Here is a 13,717-nt window from a genome sequence, read left to right on the forward strand (position 1 = left end):
ATCAATATTAAGCCCATATCTGGGAATGCCCATATATGGACATATTGTGTCAATCTCATGTGGTCTATGACGTCAGGCATCTATGGTGTCAGAAGTCAGTCATCTCCATATTTGGGAAACTTTGGACACATTTTGTCCAACTTGAACAACCAACGAGGTCTGTGAATTTTTTTTTTGGTCAAAGATGATCCCATGCCAAAGCGCCATCGCTCACTCAGCAGTCTGCTTTCACCCAGGCGGATGCGTGCACGCTCCCAAGTGCGTGACCTCACCCTTTACGGCATCTTACAAGTAGTTATAGAGGGCAATTATAATGTGTTAAGGCATATAATAAGGCTTATTAACCAGGGATCCTTTCAACACTTCAAATGGCCATAACTCGGTGCCCATTGTTCTGATCAGCGCAATATAGGACTAGATTTTAAACCGCATATCGGTTCCTAGACGCGCTATAACCGTTCAAATAAAGGCTTCATGATTATATTATATCAGAGGTATTTGACTAGGCAGTGTGTTGGGTTAGATGGTAGTGTCGCGAGCAACAGCCAGGCAGGCATGCAAATATGGACCGTGGCAAGCTCTATAAAGTGTGGCTTCATTACAGCAGAGAACCCAATGAAATGGGAAAGTGCAATTAAACAAATCTATGCAACACAAATTACATTATGTTTCTGTGTAAAAAAATTAAATAAAAAACATATTTTTAACCATTTTGGAACCCGAAATAGGGAACCGTTAGGAACCGATAAGCAGAAACGGAACCAGAACTGGTCTCCAAACGAATTCCATCCCTATATACAGTGTATACTATACACTGTATACAGTAACTAATAATATGACACATGGATTTATACAAAGTTTCTACCCGACGTTGACGATATTATGGTTCCTTTCTCTGTTTTAATCAAGTCTGCTTCATTCAAAAGGCTTGGCTCTCGTCTCTTGATCACACAGACACCTACGGTATAACGCATTAAACTCCACTCCCCTCCTCCCTGTTTCAACAGCCTAGTCAGGACAAAGGCCGCCCGGCTCGCCGGGTCTTGTTTGTTGCCCTTTAAAGAACGGAGGGCCCAGGTAATCAATCTTCATGCTTTTCAACCGGCCTCTTTTCTCTTCACGTCCAGCCCGCTCTGGGCCCCCAGCGTCTAACTTATTTACCCGGCAGCAGCCCTGTCTGTCTGTCTGTCTGTCTGTGTGTGCCATTCAGTCTGCCTTATGAAGGCTCATGTATCTTTCAAATGAAACCTGGGTTCTTTGGTGAGTGGAGTGGGGTGGGGTGAGGTGGTGGGGGCGAAGAGGGGGGGGGCCCCCGTCCCTCAGGTTCCCGTTTCAACGACCGGGCCATGGAAACATTGATTTTCGATCACGCATGCTGCTTTTTGTGGGCCCCGGCGGGACACCTGATGCTCTGCATCAAATGGGTAATAAGAGATATAGGGCGGGGAGAAGATTCACAGAGAGAGAGAGAGAGAGAGAGAGAGAGAGAGCCCTGCTTCTGGGCTATTGTCCTGGGCCCACATTAAAAATACATTGTCAGACAGACAGATAACCCCGCTGCTGCCTGGCCGTACCCTCTATCAAATATGGAAGACCGAAAAGGATTCCGTTTAAATCTAGCTGCAGAGTGCGCTTGTGTGATATTACAACCCGGCCCTAAATTAACGCCCCCCCCCCCCCCCCCCCCCCCCTGCTCGATCGATTTTCTGTTCATCTGGAGAGCTGCAGAGACAGGCAGACTCCTGTTAATGAGTGCTATCAGAATATAGAGATTTAATCTTTTCACAAAAAAAAGTTTTCGTTATCCCACAATTTTTGTAATCCATCTCTTTTCACCCAGTACCAATTATCTAATGTAATCCTGGGCGCTATACTACTCCCTCTGCCAACCTGGGGAGAGCAACAGATTGACTGATGCTTCCTTCTATGCATGAGGAGTCCAAGCCGCTTCTTTTCACCTGACAGGGGGGAGTTTCCCAGATTGGATGTAGCACGTGGAAGGAACACGTTATTCCAACCAGTTCCTTTCCCCTCCATCAGGTGCCCCGGCTGGCCAGGGGGAGGCAGTATAGAGACCAGGATTACTGCATGTTTTTTTTGTGAGGGTACATACCATCGGGGACACGGGGAGAACATGCAAACTCCTCACAGAAAGGCCATTTGGCCAACCCCACCTATGGGCACAGGGCCGTAGCGCGTCTAATCGGTGCTCTAGGCGAGCTCTCTCGAATGCGCCCCCCCCCACTCCCACGCGCGCGTTTTTTGCGCGTGCGCGCGCTTCGCGCAATTTTTGCGGGTTTTGCCGTGAATTTAGTCGGTTTTGGGCCGGTTTGGATGACTGTTCAATAATATGAAATTTTCTCGGGTTTTGGCGTGATTTTTGCCCGTTTTGGGTCAGGTTGGGTGGAATGGGCACTGATGACACAAAGCAGAGAACACGCCCCAGCGCCCACAGCGTCCCCGGAGGGAATCGAACACAGGACCTTCCAGCTGTGAGGCGACAGCGCTACCGACTCCACCACCGTGCCCCCAGAACCATTTTTTTTTTCTTTTAAAGTGAAATATCCCTTTAACACAGTTCCTCCCACACAGACCTGGTTGCCTCCCTGGCCGTGGCAGCCGAACAAGGAGATCTGGGCGCCGGTGGGGCTGTGCTCTGGAGCGTTGTAGTCCAAACACTCCGAGTGGATCCCGGAGCTACGCACCTGTTGGGAGGAGCAAGGTTAGCGTCGTTTTGGATTTTTCATCACAGTTTATTTTTAGTTAGAAATACTATAGATTATCCCATTTAGGCCTGAACGCAAATCTGTGTCACTTTAGATTTGAACAACTTTAACCATTATTTTATGCTTTTTTTTTTTACTTTGTTTTAATTTTTTTGTATATAGAGCATAGGCAGCTCATCTTGGGCAGCAGAGTTACAGCATTATTTAATGCTTTAACTACTAAAAAATTGCAGATATACAAGCTCACAGCGCGTGTGGCAAGCTTGTAGATCTTCTATTTTTGAAAGATCTTTGAATATTTTTGACCCGATTCCATAAATGTCTTTTACAGTATATCCTTCTTCTAAATCAGTGGTTCTCAAACATTTTCATGTCAAGGACCCCCAGCATTGCATGTATTTGGCTGTGGACCCCCCATCTCAAAATATGTTGTTCCAGGGACCACCCGGAGGCAAATGTTTGCCTCCGGGTGCCGCGCTGTGAGCTTGTATATCTGCTATTTTTCAACAGTTAAATCATTAAATAATTCTAGGCCTAAATAAATGAGTTAAACAGCATAGACGACAGCGTTGCCACTCACGGCGCCGTGCCAGCCCTGGCGGTCCTCGGGAACGTGCAGGTCAGGGTAGATGTTCTTCAAGTACCAGTCGAAGCTCTTACACTGCAGCCGGTCCCTCAGCAGCACCCTCTGGGAAATGTCCCCGTACGTCTCCTGTGAAGCACAGCAGGACATTGTGTCACTGGGACTGCCCATAAGTCCTACATCTCAAGGCGCTTTACATAGATTGTGCATTGCATTCACCCATTCACACACACATTCATACACCGGTGGCGGAGGAAACCATGCAAGGCACCAACCTACTCACTGGGAGCAACTAGGGGTTCAGAGTCTTGCTCAAGGACTCTTCGACAGTAACTCAGGGGGAGCCCGGATTCGAACTGGGAACCCTTCGGGAACCCTTCGTGCTCTAATAACGGTTTCTATAACCGCTGAGCTATGCCGCCCCAGTACAGTACAGTACAGTACAGTACAGTACAGTACAGTAATGAAGCGGGTGCGAACTCTAGAGGTGAGCGGCCCAAAGGGCCGCGAACTTCTAGTAAAGTACATTACTAAAGAGTAAATTGTAGTACCCAGACTACAAACAGAGTGACCTAAAAGCAGTGGTGGATAAAAGTACTCACATACTGTATTTTAACTTAAGTAAAAAGTATGGGCACGGTCAGCACCGTGCTTTTATTGTACCTATGAGGGTGGATTCTGCCAATGCATTTCAATGGGAATGGAGCGGTTTGCTGCCATTTGCAGATTTATTGGAGAAAAGAAAAATCCATTGAAATGTATTGGCAGAATCTGCCACCATTGGTCGAATAAAAGTGTGGTGTGACCTTGCCATAAGAGCGTATCTACATTGCAGTAATGATACTTTTACTTCAATAAAAAAAAAGATTACTTTTTCCACCACTGGGAGATACAAGGTTTCTGCCCTGGCAGCTACATTACACAACTGCATTAGAGAACATGTTTGTTAATATTTCCCAATGGCAGCAGGAAACGCCAGGAGCTCAATGAAAGCAGAGTGGTGGGGAAACAAAGAGTTAAGCTGGTGAGCGAGATAACCCTTTATTCTCATAAACTCCAAAGGAAGAAAACTAAACAAAACACATTCTTGTGTGACGTGCCCTTGAATAATAGCACATTATTGTCTGCATTTCACAAGTTTTCAAATGTATAAAAATTGTTTGAAAATAGCAGATCTACAAGCTCACAACATGACGCATTGTGAGCTTGTAGATTGTCTATTTTCAAACGAAATGTATACAGGGCTTAAGCGGTTAATGTAGGTTTTGTAATAATAATCCAAATCTACAAAGTAACTAATGTTTTCAAATAATTGTAGTGGAGTATAAGTGCAATATTTATCTCTAAGATGTAGTGTAGCAGTGATGTTACTAGGTTTTCAATGTAATGGGTCCCGGGACCCACAGGTGGTCATTCAAATGGGTCCCAGAAAAGTTTTATGAGTCTTCAATACAATGTTTTCGAGCGCTGTGAGCTTGTAGATCGGCTATTTTCAAAATGTTTGCCTATTTCTTATATTTATTTTACAATTTGGCTAATGTTTGAACTTAGAACTACTAAAACTACTAAAACATGTGCCCCTAATGAATTCGGGCGCGCAAAATGGCATCGGACGTCGGTGGAATCAAAAAATTTCGTTTCTATCGCCTGTTTAAGACTTTCTATTTTATTTGTGTTAACGTAGGGTAAAGTAGGATGCTTTCACCCATGAACAATGGTGGTGTCTGTGGAATTTTAAAATGTTTTTCTTTTACCGCGACTCTGTAAATTGGTAAATTATTTTAACATGGACTCCAATGGAGGCGCATCCCCGGGACCCCAGGACCATGACATGAATGAGTCCCTGGGCGACTTGAATGAGTTTTTGATGCGGGATGCGCACGTAATGACATTACTGCTGTAGTGGAATAGAAGTAAAAGGACTGAAATACTAGTAAAGTTAAATAACCTCAATATTGAGCTTAAAGGACAACTTTGTTTTTTTACAACAAGGGCTCATATTTTAGATTGTAATTAGAGAAAAGAAAAAGTGAGTGTTAAAATGTTTTCATTTGCTTCGTTCTATTGTTTTATCGCGTTTACCGTGCTAAAATGTGGGGCATGCGTATGCATGGGGGCATGCGTACAAGTGGCTAAATATGTCTTTTTAGACACAATAAGCCAGCAGTGAAAGGTTGCGTTGTATCTTGGGAATGGGCTCATTCTGTGTAAAATGACATATTTAGCCACTTGTATGCATGCCCCCAACCACTGAAATAAGAATCTCTAAAACAATAGAAAGAAGTAAATGAAATCAATTTAACACTCATCTTTTATATTCTTTAACACATTGGCCGCCATTTTAACATTGACTGTATGGCTCTCCTGCCATTTTTTTCGACAATGTCATACAGTACCTGAAATGAAACAGGACAACCTCTAGTCTCACCAAAAAATTAAATAGATAAATAAAAAGCTTTTTTTTCTATAGTTGCAGCCATCTCAAAATAGCCATTTTTGACCAAAATCCAGCTATAATTGAAAAAACTGGAGATATTGACCTTTTTGTGATCGATCGCTTTTCAAGTGGATAACTCACTTGATATTTGTCTTTATGGCTTCAGGCATTATCAGATAAGTGTACTAATGTAATTATGTAATGTAAAAAAAAATTTTTCTGTTTAGAAAAATGCAGAGAAAAATATTTTTATTGGCTATGTCTGACCATAAAACTCAGCAATTTCACATACATTACATTACACATACATATATTGCAGTATTTATGTGAGCCCCCACTTGGGGGCGCTTTCTCTCTGTCTCTGTGTGTCTGGTGTTGGTCTCTTGCTATGTACAGGTGCACACACACAAATAGACATCAAAGGGGGCATGAGTCTTTTTTCTAACATGTCCTAGAATGTGAAAATAGCAGATTTACAAGCTCTACAAGCTCAACACATCGCTCTGTGACACATTGAGAGACATTGAGAGCTTGTAGAGCTTGTAGATCTGCTATTTTCACATTCTAGGACATGTTAGAAAAATGTCTCCCCCTGCCCCTAAAAAAATCCTCTGCACTGCCCTGCTAAACAGATCTGCTCAGTCTGCTGCGTCTTTTGCTAACGAGGCTTATCGACACTAGTTGATCACTTGCTTTTTGGGGGGAGCGGTTGGTCCACGGACCACCTGGTTCCCTGAGAAGTGTTGGCTGGAGACCAGGGTAGTGAGAGGACGGGACCCCCTTCCAGGGACCACTTCACTTGTCTCTGACACAACTGGATCGTGTCGTGTGAACTTTATGTAATCGGGCGGATTTATTGATTGATTTTACAACGTTGTGTAAGAGTTGATTATCGTGTTCCCACTGCTCTGCGGAGCGAAGCGTTGGGCCCGCGGACCCCCTATTGGTTCCGTTAGAAAGGCGACCAGGGACCCCCCCTTTGCAAAGGACCGCCTGGCGCCAATGGCTTGCTTGGCTGCTTGTGGACTACATTACAAAACAAAATATTATAGCCTGGATATATGGATTATAAACCTTGGTGTGGATTCTAATCAACCATCAGCATTCTCAGGTATGTTTTAGAAGCATTTATATGGCGAATTGGAGATAATTTTTTTGTGTCTTGAGAGAAAGAGAGAGAGAGAGAGAGGCAGATCTCTGATTTATGGGACTGTGTGCTGATCAGGGGGACCACTGAAACAGAAATACAGTGGTCCGTGGACCAGCCAGCTAAGAGATGTGCACACACACACACACACACACACACACACACACACACACACACACACACACACACACACACACACACACACACACACACACACACACACACACACACACACACACACAAACACAGCTGTTCTAACACTTTTTTTCTTCTCTCTTTTTTTCCGGCTGCCAGCCTTGTGTGCTCCAATGCGTCACTTTGCCAGTTCACTGTGCGTTATGGGGAGATTTATACATTTGTATTGCAATTTATACATTATTACAGTCTTTTTTTCAAACACACTTACTTTGATGTGTGATATTTTTGGTTCCCTTATGACAGAAGGCTCAAAACTTTGTCACGGGCTGGGGAAGAGTGTAATTAAACATTACATTATATAAAAGCAAATTCTCGGGACTATCGGGCCTGGCGGGGAACGACATTGGGATTTTCTCGGGACTATCGGGGGAGACGGGGAATGAGTTAATTACAATCTAAAATATGAACCCTTGTTGTAAAAAAACTAAAGTTGTCCTTTAAGTAGCTACAGTTTTGTTTTTGTTTTTTTTATAAAATATTGAACCTAATGAAAAGTATTAACTGAAACTAAACAATAACTACATTGGGACACAGGTCCTCTAATACAATTCCTGACAAGTAACAGTTTTAGACATAAGAGGTTTCTTCCAGCTGACTGACAATAATAAATGCTAATATTTAACCTGTGTCCTACACACACACCCTGGGCACCAGGTACGTATACAATAGGCAAAACGTCTTGATAAGCAAAGAATGGATAAAGGTGTTTGCTGGAGGTAGTGTTTGCTGAGCTCAATCAGCCTTCAACAACAGTCAAATACACATGCACGGACAGTCGGACGCACACATGGACGGGTGATATTGTTGAAGAAGACTCCAGGCTTGCACAAAGTTTCTTGAGGATATAATGAACTAAAATGGCAGAGAGCCGTCTCCCTAAAATAGGGGTCGGAAACCATTTTTATTTGTCACGTTTGTATTTTCTTGATAGTCATGTCAACATTAAGTATAATAATCTTTAAGAAACATAATCTTTAAGGGTCATTTGTCTCTGAGCAAGAACCATCTAGAGGTGGAAAAAGCACCCAATTCTTTACTTAAAGCTATACTGTGTAAGTTGCTCAACTAGTGGTCAGTAGCAGAGCAGTATAATCAGAGAGTGGTGTCACCGCGGGGTCAGAAACAGCGCTGGTCACGTGGTTCATTGTCACTTTACAACTCATAGACTTCAATGCATTTTGTAAACTTCCGGTTCGCCGTTTGTCACTATACGCCAATAGATGTGTGCGTAGAAGACCTGGCCCCATGAAGTGAACGGGAGTGACGCAACTCTCTATTCTAGGGCTCTGGTCAGTAGCAGTAGAGCAAACCGCGGTCGCGTCTGCTTTTTTCGGCCGTTTTTCGCCGCGGACCGGGCATTCAGACCACCGCGCCCGCCTCGCCTCGCCGAGACCTATCCATAGAGGTCTTTCGTGTCCCTCTACGAGCCTCGGTTGGGGAGTTACATGCTAGACTCCTAGCCCAACCTGAAGAGCTCAGCAGTGTATGATCTGGGCTTTGATTGGCCGGTAGGGAGACACGTGTACAGAATGATGCATATGACGTAATTTTGCCGGGAAAAACAGCCCCGGTCACGGCCACCAGGGCTCAGTAGAACACATATAAAGAAAAGGCTTTGGGAGCTGAAATTAACAGAGTGGGGGTTCTAAAACTTTAGCGATTTAATAGTTAGGACAATTTTAAGATATGTTTTATAAAAAAAGTTACATAGTATAACTTTAAGTAAAGTATCAATACCAAAATGTAGAAATAGTCCGGAGTAAAAGTACAAAAGTGTCGGCATTAAAATATACTTAAAATACCAAAAGCGAAGGTACCCAAAACAGGGGTGGGCAACTTTGATGCTGGAGAGGGCCACTATATTCTCACACACACTCCAGAGGGCCACAATGCCTATACAGTAAAAAATGGCAGATCTACAAGCTCAAAATGTGCCGCACTGCGACGCGTTTTCTGCTTGTAGATCTGCTATTTTTGCTATTTCTTTATTAGAATCCTGAAAAGTAATTTTCAAATGCATGTACAGGTTCTTATGTTACTTATGTGACTTCTTACTTTATGAACTTAAATACAAATGTATTGGACATAAAAAAAGACTAATAGTAGGCTACTAGTCATCAATATACTAATATACAGTAGACTATAAATAATTAAAGCTGGTCATGTTAGCACGTTTGGAATTCTAACAGCTGAAACCAATAATATATCAGTATTCCTGCGGGCTGCATTAGGTGAAGATTGGGGCCGCATGTGGCCCCCGGGCCGCCAGTTGCCCATGTATGCATTATGCAGAATGTCCCGGTCCAAGTTTTCAAATGTATACAAATCTTTTGAAAATAGCAGATCTACAAGCTCGTAGCTAGTAGATCGGCTATTTTCAAATGGCCGAGATGTATATGAGGCCATAAGGCCAAAGTGTTTAATGTATATTTTGTAATAATAATCAAAATCCACAAAGTAACCAGTAACTAAAGTTGTCAAATAATTGTAGTGGGGTGAAAGTACAATGTGTGCCTCTGATATGTAGTGGAGTAGAGGTAAAAGTACAGAAAATTGGACATACTCAAGTTAGTAAAGTAAAAAAACTTTGTTACTTTCCAGTTTCCACCACTGGTCCCACCCCATCTTGTTCAGTCACAGTTAAGAGCAGGGACGTGCAGAGAATGTTAAAGAGGCAGGGGCTGAAATTTCTAAAAGGGCCTTTTGGTGAAAATATCGAAAATAGCAGGTCGGCTATTTTCGACGCTTGATTTCTACACAGAGAGGGGAATTATTTCAACATAAGATGTTGCATTCACGTTCAGGAGAGTTTGGACAAGGCAATTCTCTTTAAATGGTATGGCATGGAATGAGGGCATTTGGATTTCTTTCACCATAGTAAAAACTGCATTCATGGTCTGGAGAGGGCACTTTTTTTACACACGGATAAAAGGGCAGGGGCTCAAGCCCCCTTGGATGTCTATGTGTGCACGTGCCTGTCTTCAGAGTTTGCATAACTGGACTCAACACGTTTGATTGACTCTTTGAAAGGAAAACTTGTGTTTAGTCTCAAAGCGGTGTGCGTTCGCCAAACAACATCTTCAAGACATAAACATAAACAAAACTCAAAAAATGTCTTCCCCATGAGGGCTGGAATGCCCACAACATCTAGGTTTTTCTCTGCTAGTTCTTTGCCCACTGCAACAGGGTAGAATTCTGGGGCGTCAATTGGGTATGGCAGGGGTATGCAGCTGCCATACCCTGGGTCCAGAGGGGAAAATAAAAGTTACTTTTAAATATAAATCCATGAATGTCTCTTTGTCGATCTGTGCTGGTTATTATGTTGTTAAATTACAGTAAAATAATTACAAATGCAAAATTTAACAAAATGGCCACTTTAACAAGGTATTATAATTATATTTTCCACACTTGTATTCTCCCCATCTTGACAAAATGGTATATTCCCAGGTTCCGCAGGTCAGCTGCACAGGTGCAATGCAATATTGTTAATTGTGGCACGTTTACTAACATGCCAAGTTTAGCTGCACTTGAACAACCATTCCAGACTGCCATATCCAGCCCAAGAAACGGGGGGAAAAATAGAATATACTTCTTAAAGTAAATGTATCATGCCTTTTGTTAAGGTATGGCAACATGACTGGTGGCTTGCACGCGCGCGACGGCGCGTGTGCAAGACACCAGTCATGTTGCCATACCTTAGCTTTTTCTGAACTGACGCCACTGGTAGAATTGTGCAATCATTCATTGCGAGCTGGCCTGTGACGCAGGCCACAGGGTCCGAGGTCATTGTACATGAAACTAAACCAGGGGTCTTCAACATTTCTTCAGGCCAAGGACCCCTTCCTTAGACCGAAAGAGAGAGATGAAGCAGGGACCCCACTACTTATTGTATAACATTGTGCTGCAGGTTAAACCTTTTCATAGATTTCATAGACTTGTTTGACAGCACTATCATCAGTGTTGGATTCATGTAATGTGTGTGTTTTCTTTTCAGTCTTTAGAATCTCAATAATTAGTGACCATTCATTCTGTACTTGGTCTGCTCTTTTTTACCCTCTACACCAAATCTCTTTGCTGAAGATAGCCGATCTACTGCAAGGCATTGTAAAGCTTGTAGATCTGCAATTGTTGTCTAAAAGTTCTCCTCAGAATAGGGATACTAGGGTTCAACTGGTTAATGTAAAAAAATAAAAAAATAGAAAATCCAATCACACGACACAAGATTTGACGGCAGACCCCTGAACTAAATAGATACTAGGCTGCCTGAATAGGAGGATTACATGCAGGAGGTAATTTGCATGCAGATGTGGGGGACAAAGGTGCAGTATGTGTCTGCCAGTGTGCCAGTGCTTGCGGGTTGCCTAAAGCATCGCTAGGTCCTGAGCCGTATAAAGATTTTTCATGCATTTTGTACTTGTTAAATGAGACACTGAGTACTTTTGCTCTTGGCACTTGAAGTATATTCTGATGCCGATACTTTTGTACTTTTACTTACTGTAACAGAGTAATGCTACATGGCAGTATTGATAGGCTAATGTGAAAATGTGAGTACTTTTTCTCGCCACTGCTAAACACGTTAAATCGTCTCTTTGTCTAACCTTTGCAGTCCCATGATCCTATGAAGAAACTTTCTGTGAGGAGACAGAGCGCGGTCTGTTGAAAAGCTGCAGCGCCCGTATGACTTGTTGAGTGAAGACACTTTGAAGTATTAATGCTCTTCAGGCCCGAGGGGCTTTTGGTTCTTGTGTGCAAACATCAAAGCGCTGTGTGGTGTCGACGGCGTCTAGCCAGTCGGAAAACTCCACATCCGCAAAACAAATCATTTTTATAATCCTGCAATCAAGCCCCGTTGAACAAGCGATATGATAAGAGGCTACGGGCAGAGACAGACTAGCCATGTCCCCCATGCAATCTGTAACTCATAATAACACCCCATGGGGAACACACACACAACACTAACAAAGTACATTTCCCAAAGCTTTTAGCTTGAGACTCCCACTACGCACTGTACACACTTAAGCCCTATTTCAAATAAAGTGAAAACAGGAGATCTCGTGAAAAGAGGAGATCTACAAGCTCACAATGCGATACTTTGTGAGCTTGTATGTAGATGATTATTTATTTTATTGTTATTTTTTTAATCTGGACCATCCCCCTGTCAGGTGAAAAGAAGCAACATGGACTCCTCATGCACTGAAGGAAGCATGAGGGCAGTCCGTTCTCTCCCCAGGTGCGGCAGAGGGAGAGCAGAGCCCAGGATTACATAGGCAATTGGCACTGGGTGAAAATGGGTTACAAAATCGTGGGATAAAAATTATTAGTATTAAAAAAGAAAAAAAAAAATCTGGACCATCTTGGATAACTTTAACAGCATTGAATTGATATCAAAAGGAGAATGTACCCGGAGATTAGCTGTACACAAACGGAAACACACGCACACACCTGCGTGTGTGCGTGTGCGTGCGTGTGTGTGTGTCCGTTTCTGTACTCATCTGTAACTAATCTCCGGGCACCATTGGACCGATACACGTGAAACTGTGCACACACATTCCCTGGATGCAAGAGCAGAACCTCTGGCCCAAGTTGTTTCACATCTGCATGTTCTCCCCGTGTCTCCTATGGTAGGTACCCTAACAAAAAATATGCAGTAATCCTGGTCTCTATAATGCCTCCCTCTGGCCAGCTGGGTGGAGGGAAAAGGAACTGGTTGGAATAACGCGTTCCTTTCACACGCTACGTCCAACCGGGGAAACTCCCCCCTCCTAGGTGAAAAGAAGCAGCTTGGACTCCTCATGCATAGAAAGAAGCATGAGGTCAGTCCGTTGCTCTCCCCAGGTTGGCAGAGGGAGTGTAGCGCTCAGGATTAAATTAGACAATTGACACCGGGTGAAAAAAAAGGGTTACAAAAGCTAATCTCCGGCACTGTTGGACCGATCAGTGCGAGTCTTTGCACGCACACTCTCTGGAGGCCGATGGTGTCTTTCTGTATACTTTAATTCATATTTGTTTAAGGTTGTCATTATCGTGATGTTGCTCTTCTGTACCTACTGTACTTCTGTAACTTTTACTGCTGTGCTGTCTCCGCCGTCTGAATTCCCCCCCGCGCGATCAATAAAAAGGTCTCCATCCATCTATCTGTCTAATATGTAACTCAAAGCAACCTGTGGAAAAACAATAACATCGCCATTGTCTCTGACTCTCCAAGCCACTACCATTGTTTATAACTCAGCGGTCTGGACACTGAAAGGATTGTCTTTCTGCGGAGCAGCGTCTGTCTTTGTTTGTGATGCCAGTAGGCATGACACCCATAGGGATGACAACCAGACATTTGTTGAGATGCCAGCACGGGTGACCGTTTTGGGCACCGGCCCTCGCTCTGCTCTGGCTGCCCTGTGTTCAATCTGTCTCGACCGTGGGTGGCTAATTTATCGTTTGATCAAAGTTCTTCCACATTAATAATGCACTCTTATTTTCTCTCTCTCTCTCTCTCTCTATCTTTCTCTTTCTCTCTTGTTTTCATGCAGGTGAAACTGAGATACCATAAAAGTTTGATGGCGGGGGAACACTCCCGAACCCGAGAGGAGAGGCTGGCTTTGCGCTGCCTAGTAGTAAAAAAACCTCTGTAA

At 43.4% G+C, this 13,717-nt stretch overlaps 1 protein-coding gene across 1 annotated transcript in view; it reads right to left on the reverse strand.

Annotated features, from left to right (window-relative positions):
- poc1bl (POC1 centriolar protein homolog B (Chlamydomonas), like) overlaps window positions 1–13,717 on the reverse strand; it is a 51,453-nt gene that overhangs the window by 6,932 nt on the left and 30,804 nt on the right. Inside the window, exons 9-10 of the mRNA XM_080734991.1 lie at window positions 3,307–3,438; window positions 2,595–2,705 (exon numbers count right to left, since the gene is read on the reverse strand). Of these exons, the coding sequence (XP_080591117.1) occupies window positions 2,595–2,705; window positions 3,307–3,438 (243 nt within the window). The remainder of the gene's footprint in view (window positions 1–2,594; window positions 2,706–3,306; window positions 3,439–13,717) is intronic.

Source organism: Nannobrachium achirus, assembly GCF_963921795.1.
Source record: "Nannobrachium achirus genome assembly, chromosome: 10".
Lineage (NCBI taxonomy): Eukaryota > Metazoa > Chordata > Actinopteri > Myctophiformes > Myctophidae > Nannobrachium > Nannobrachium achirus.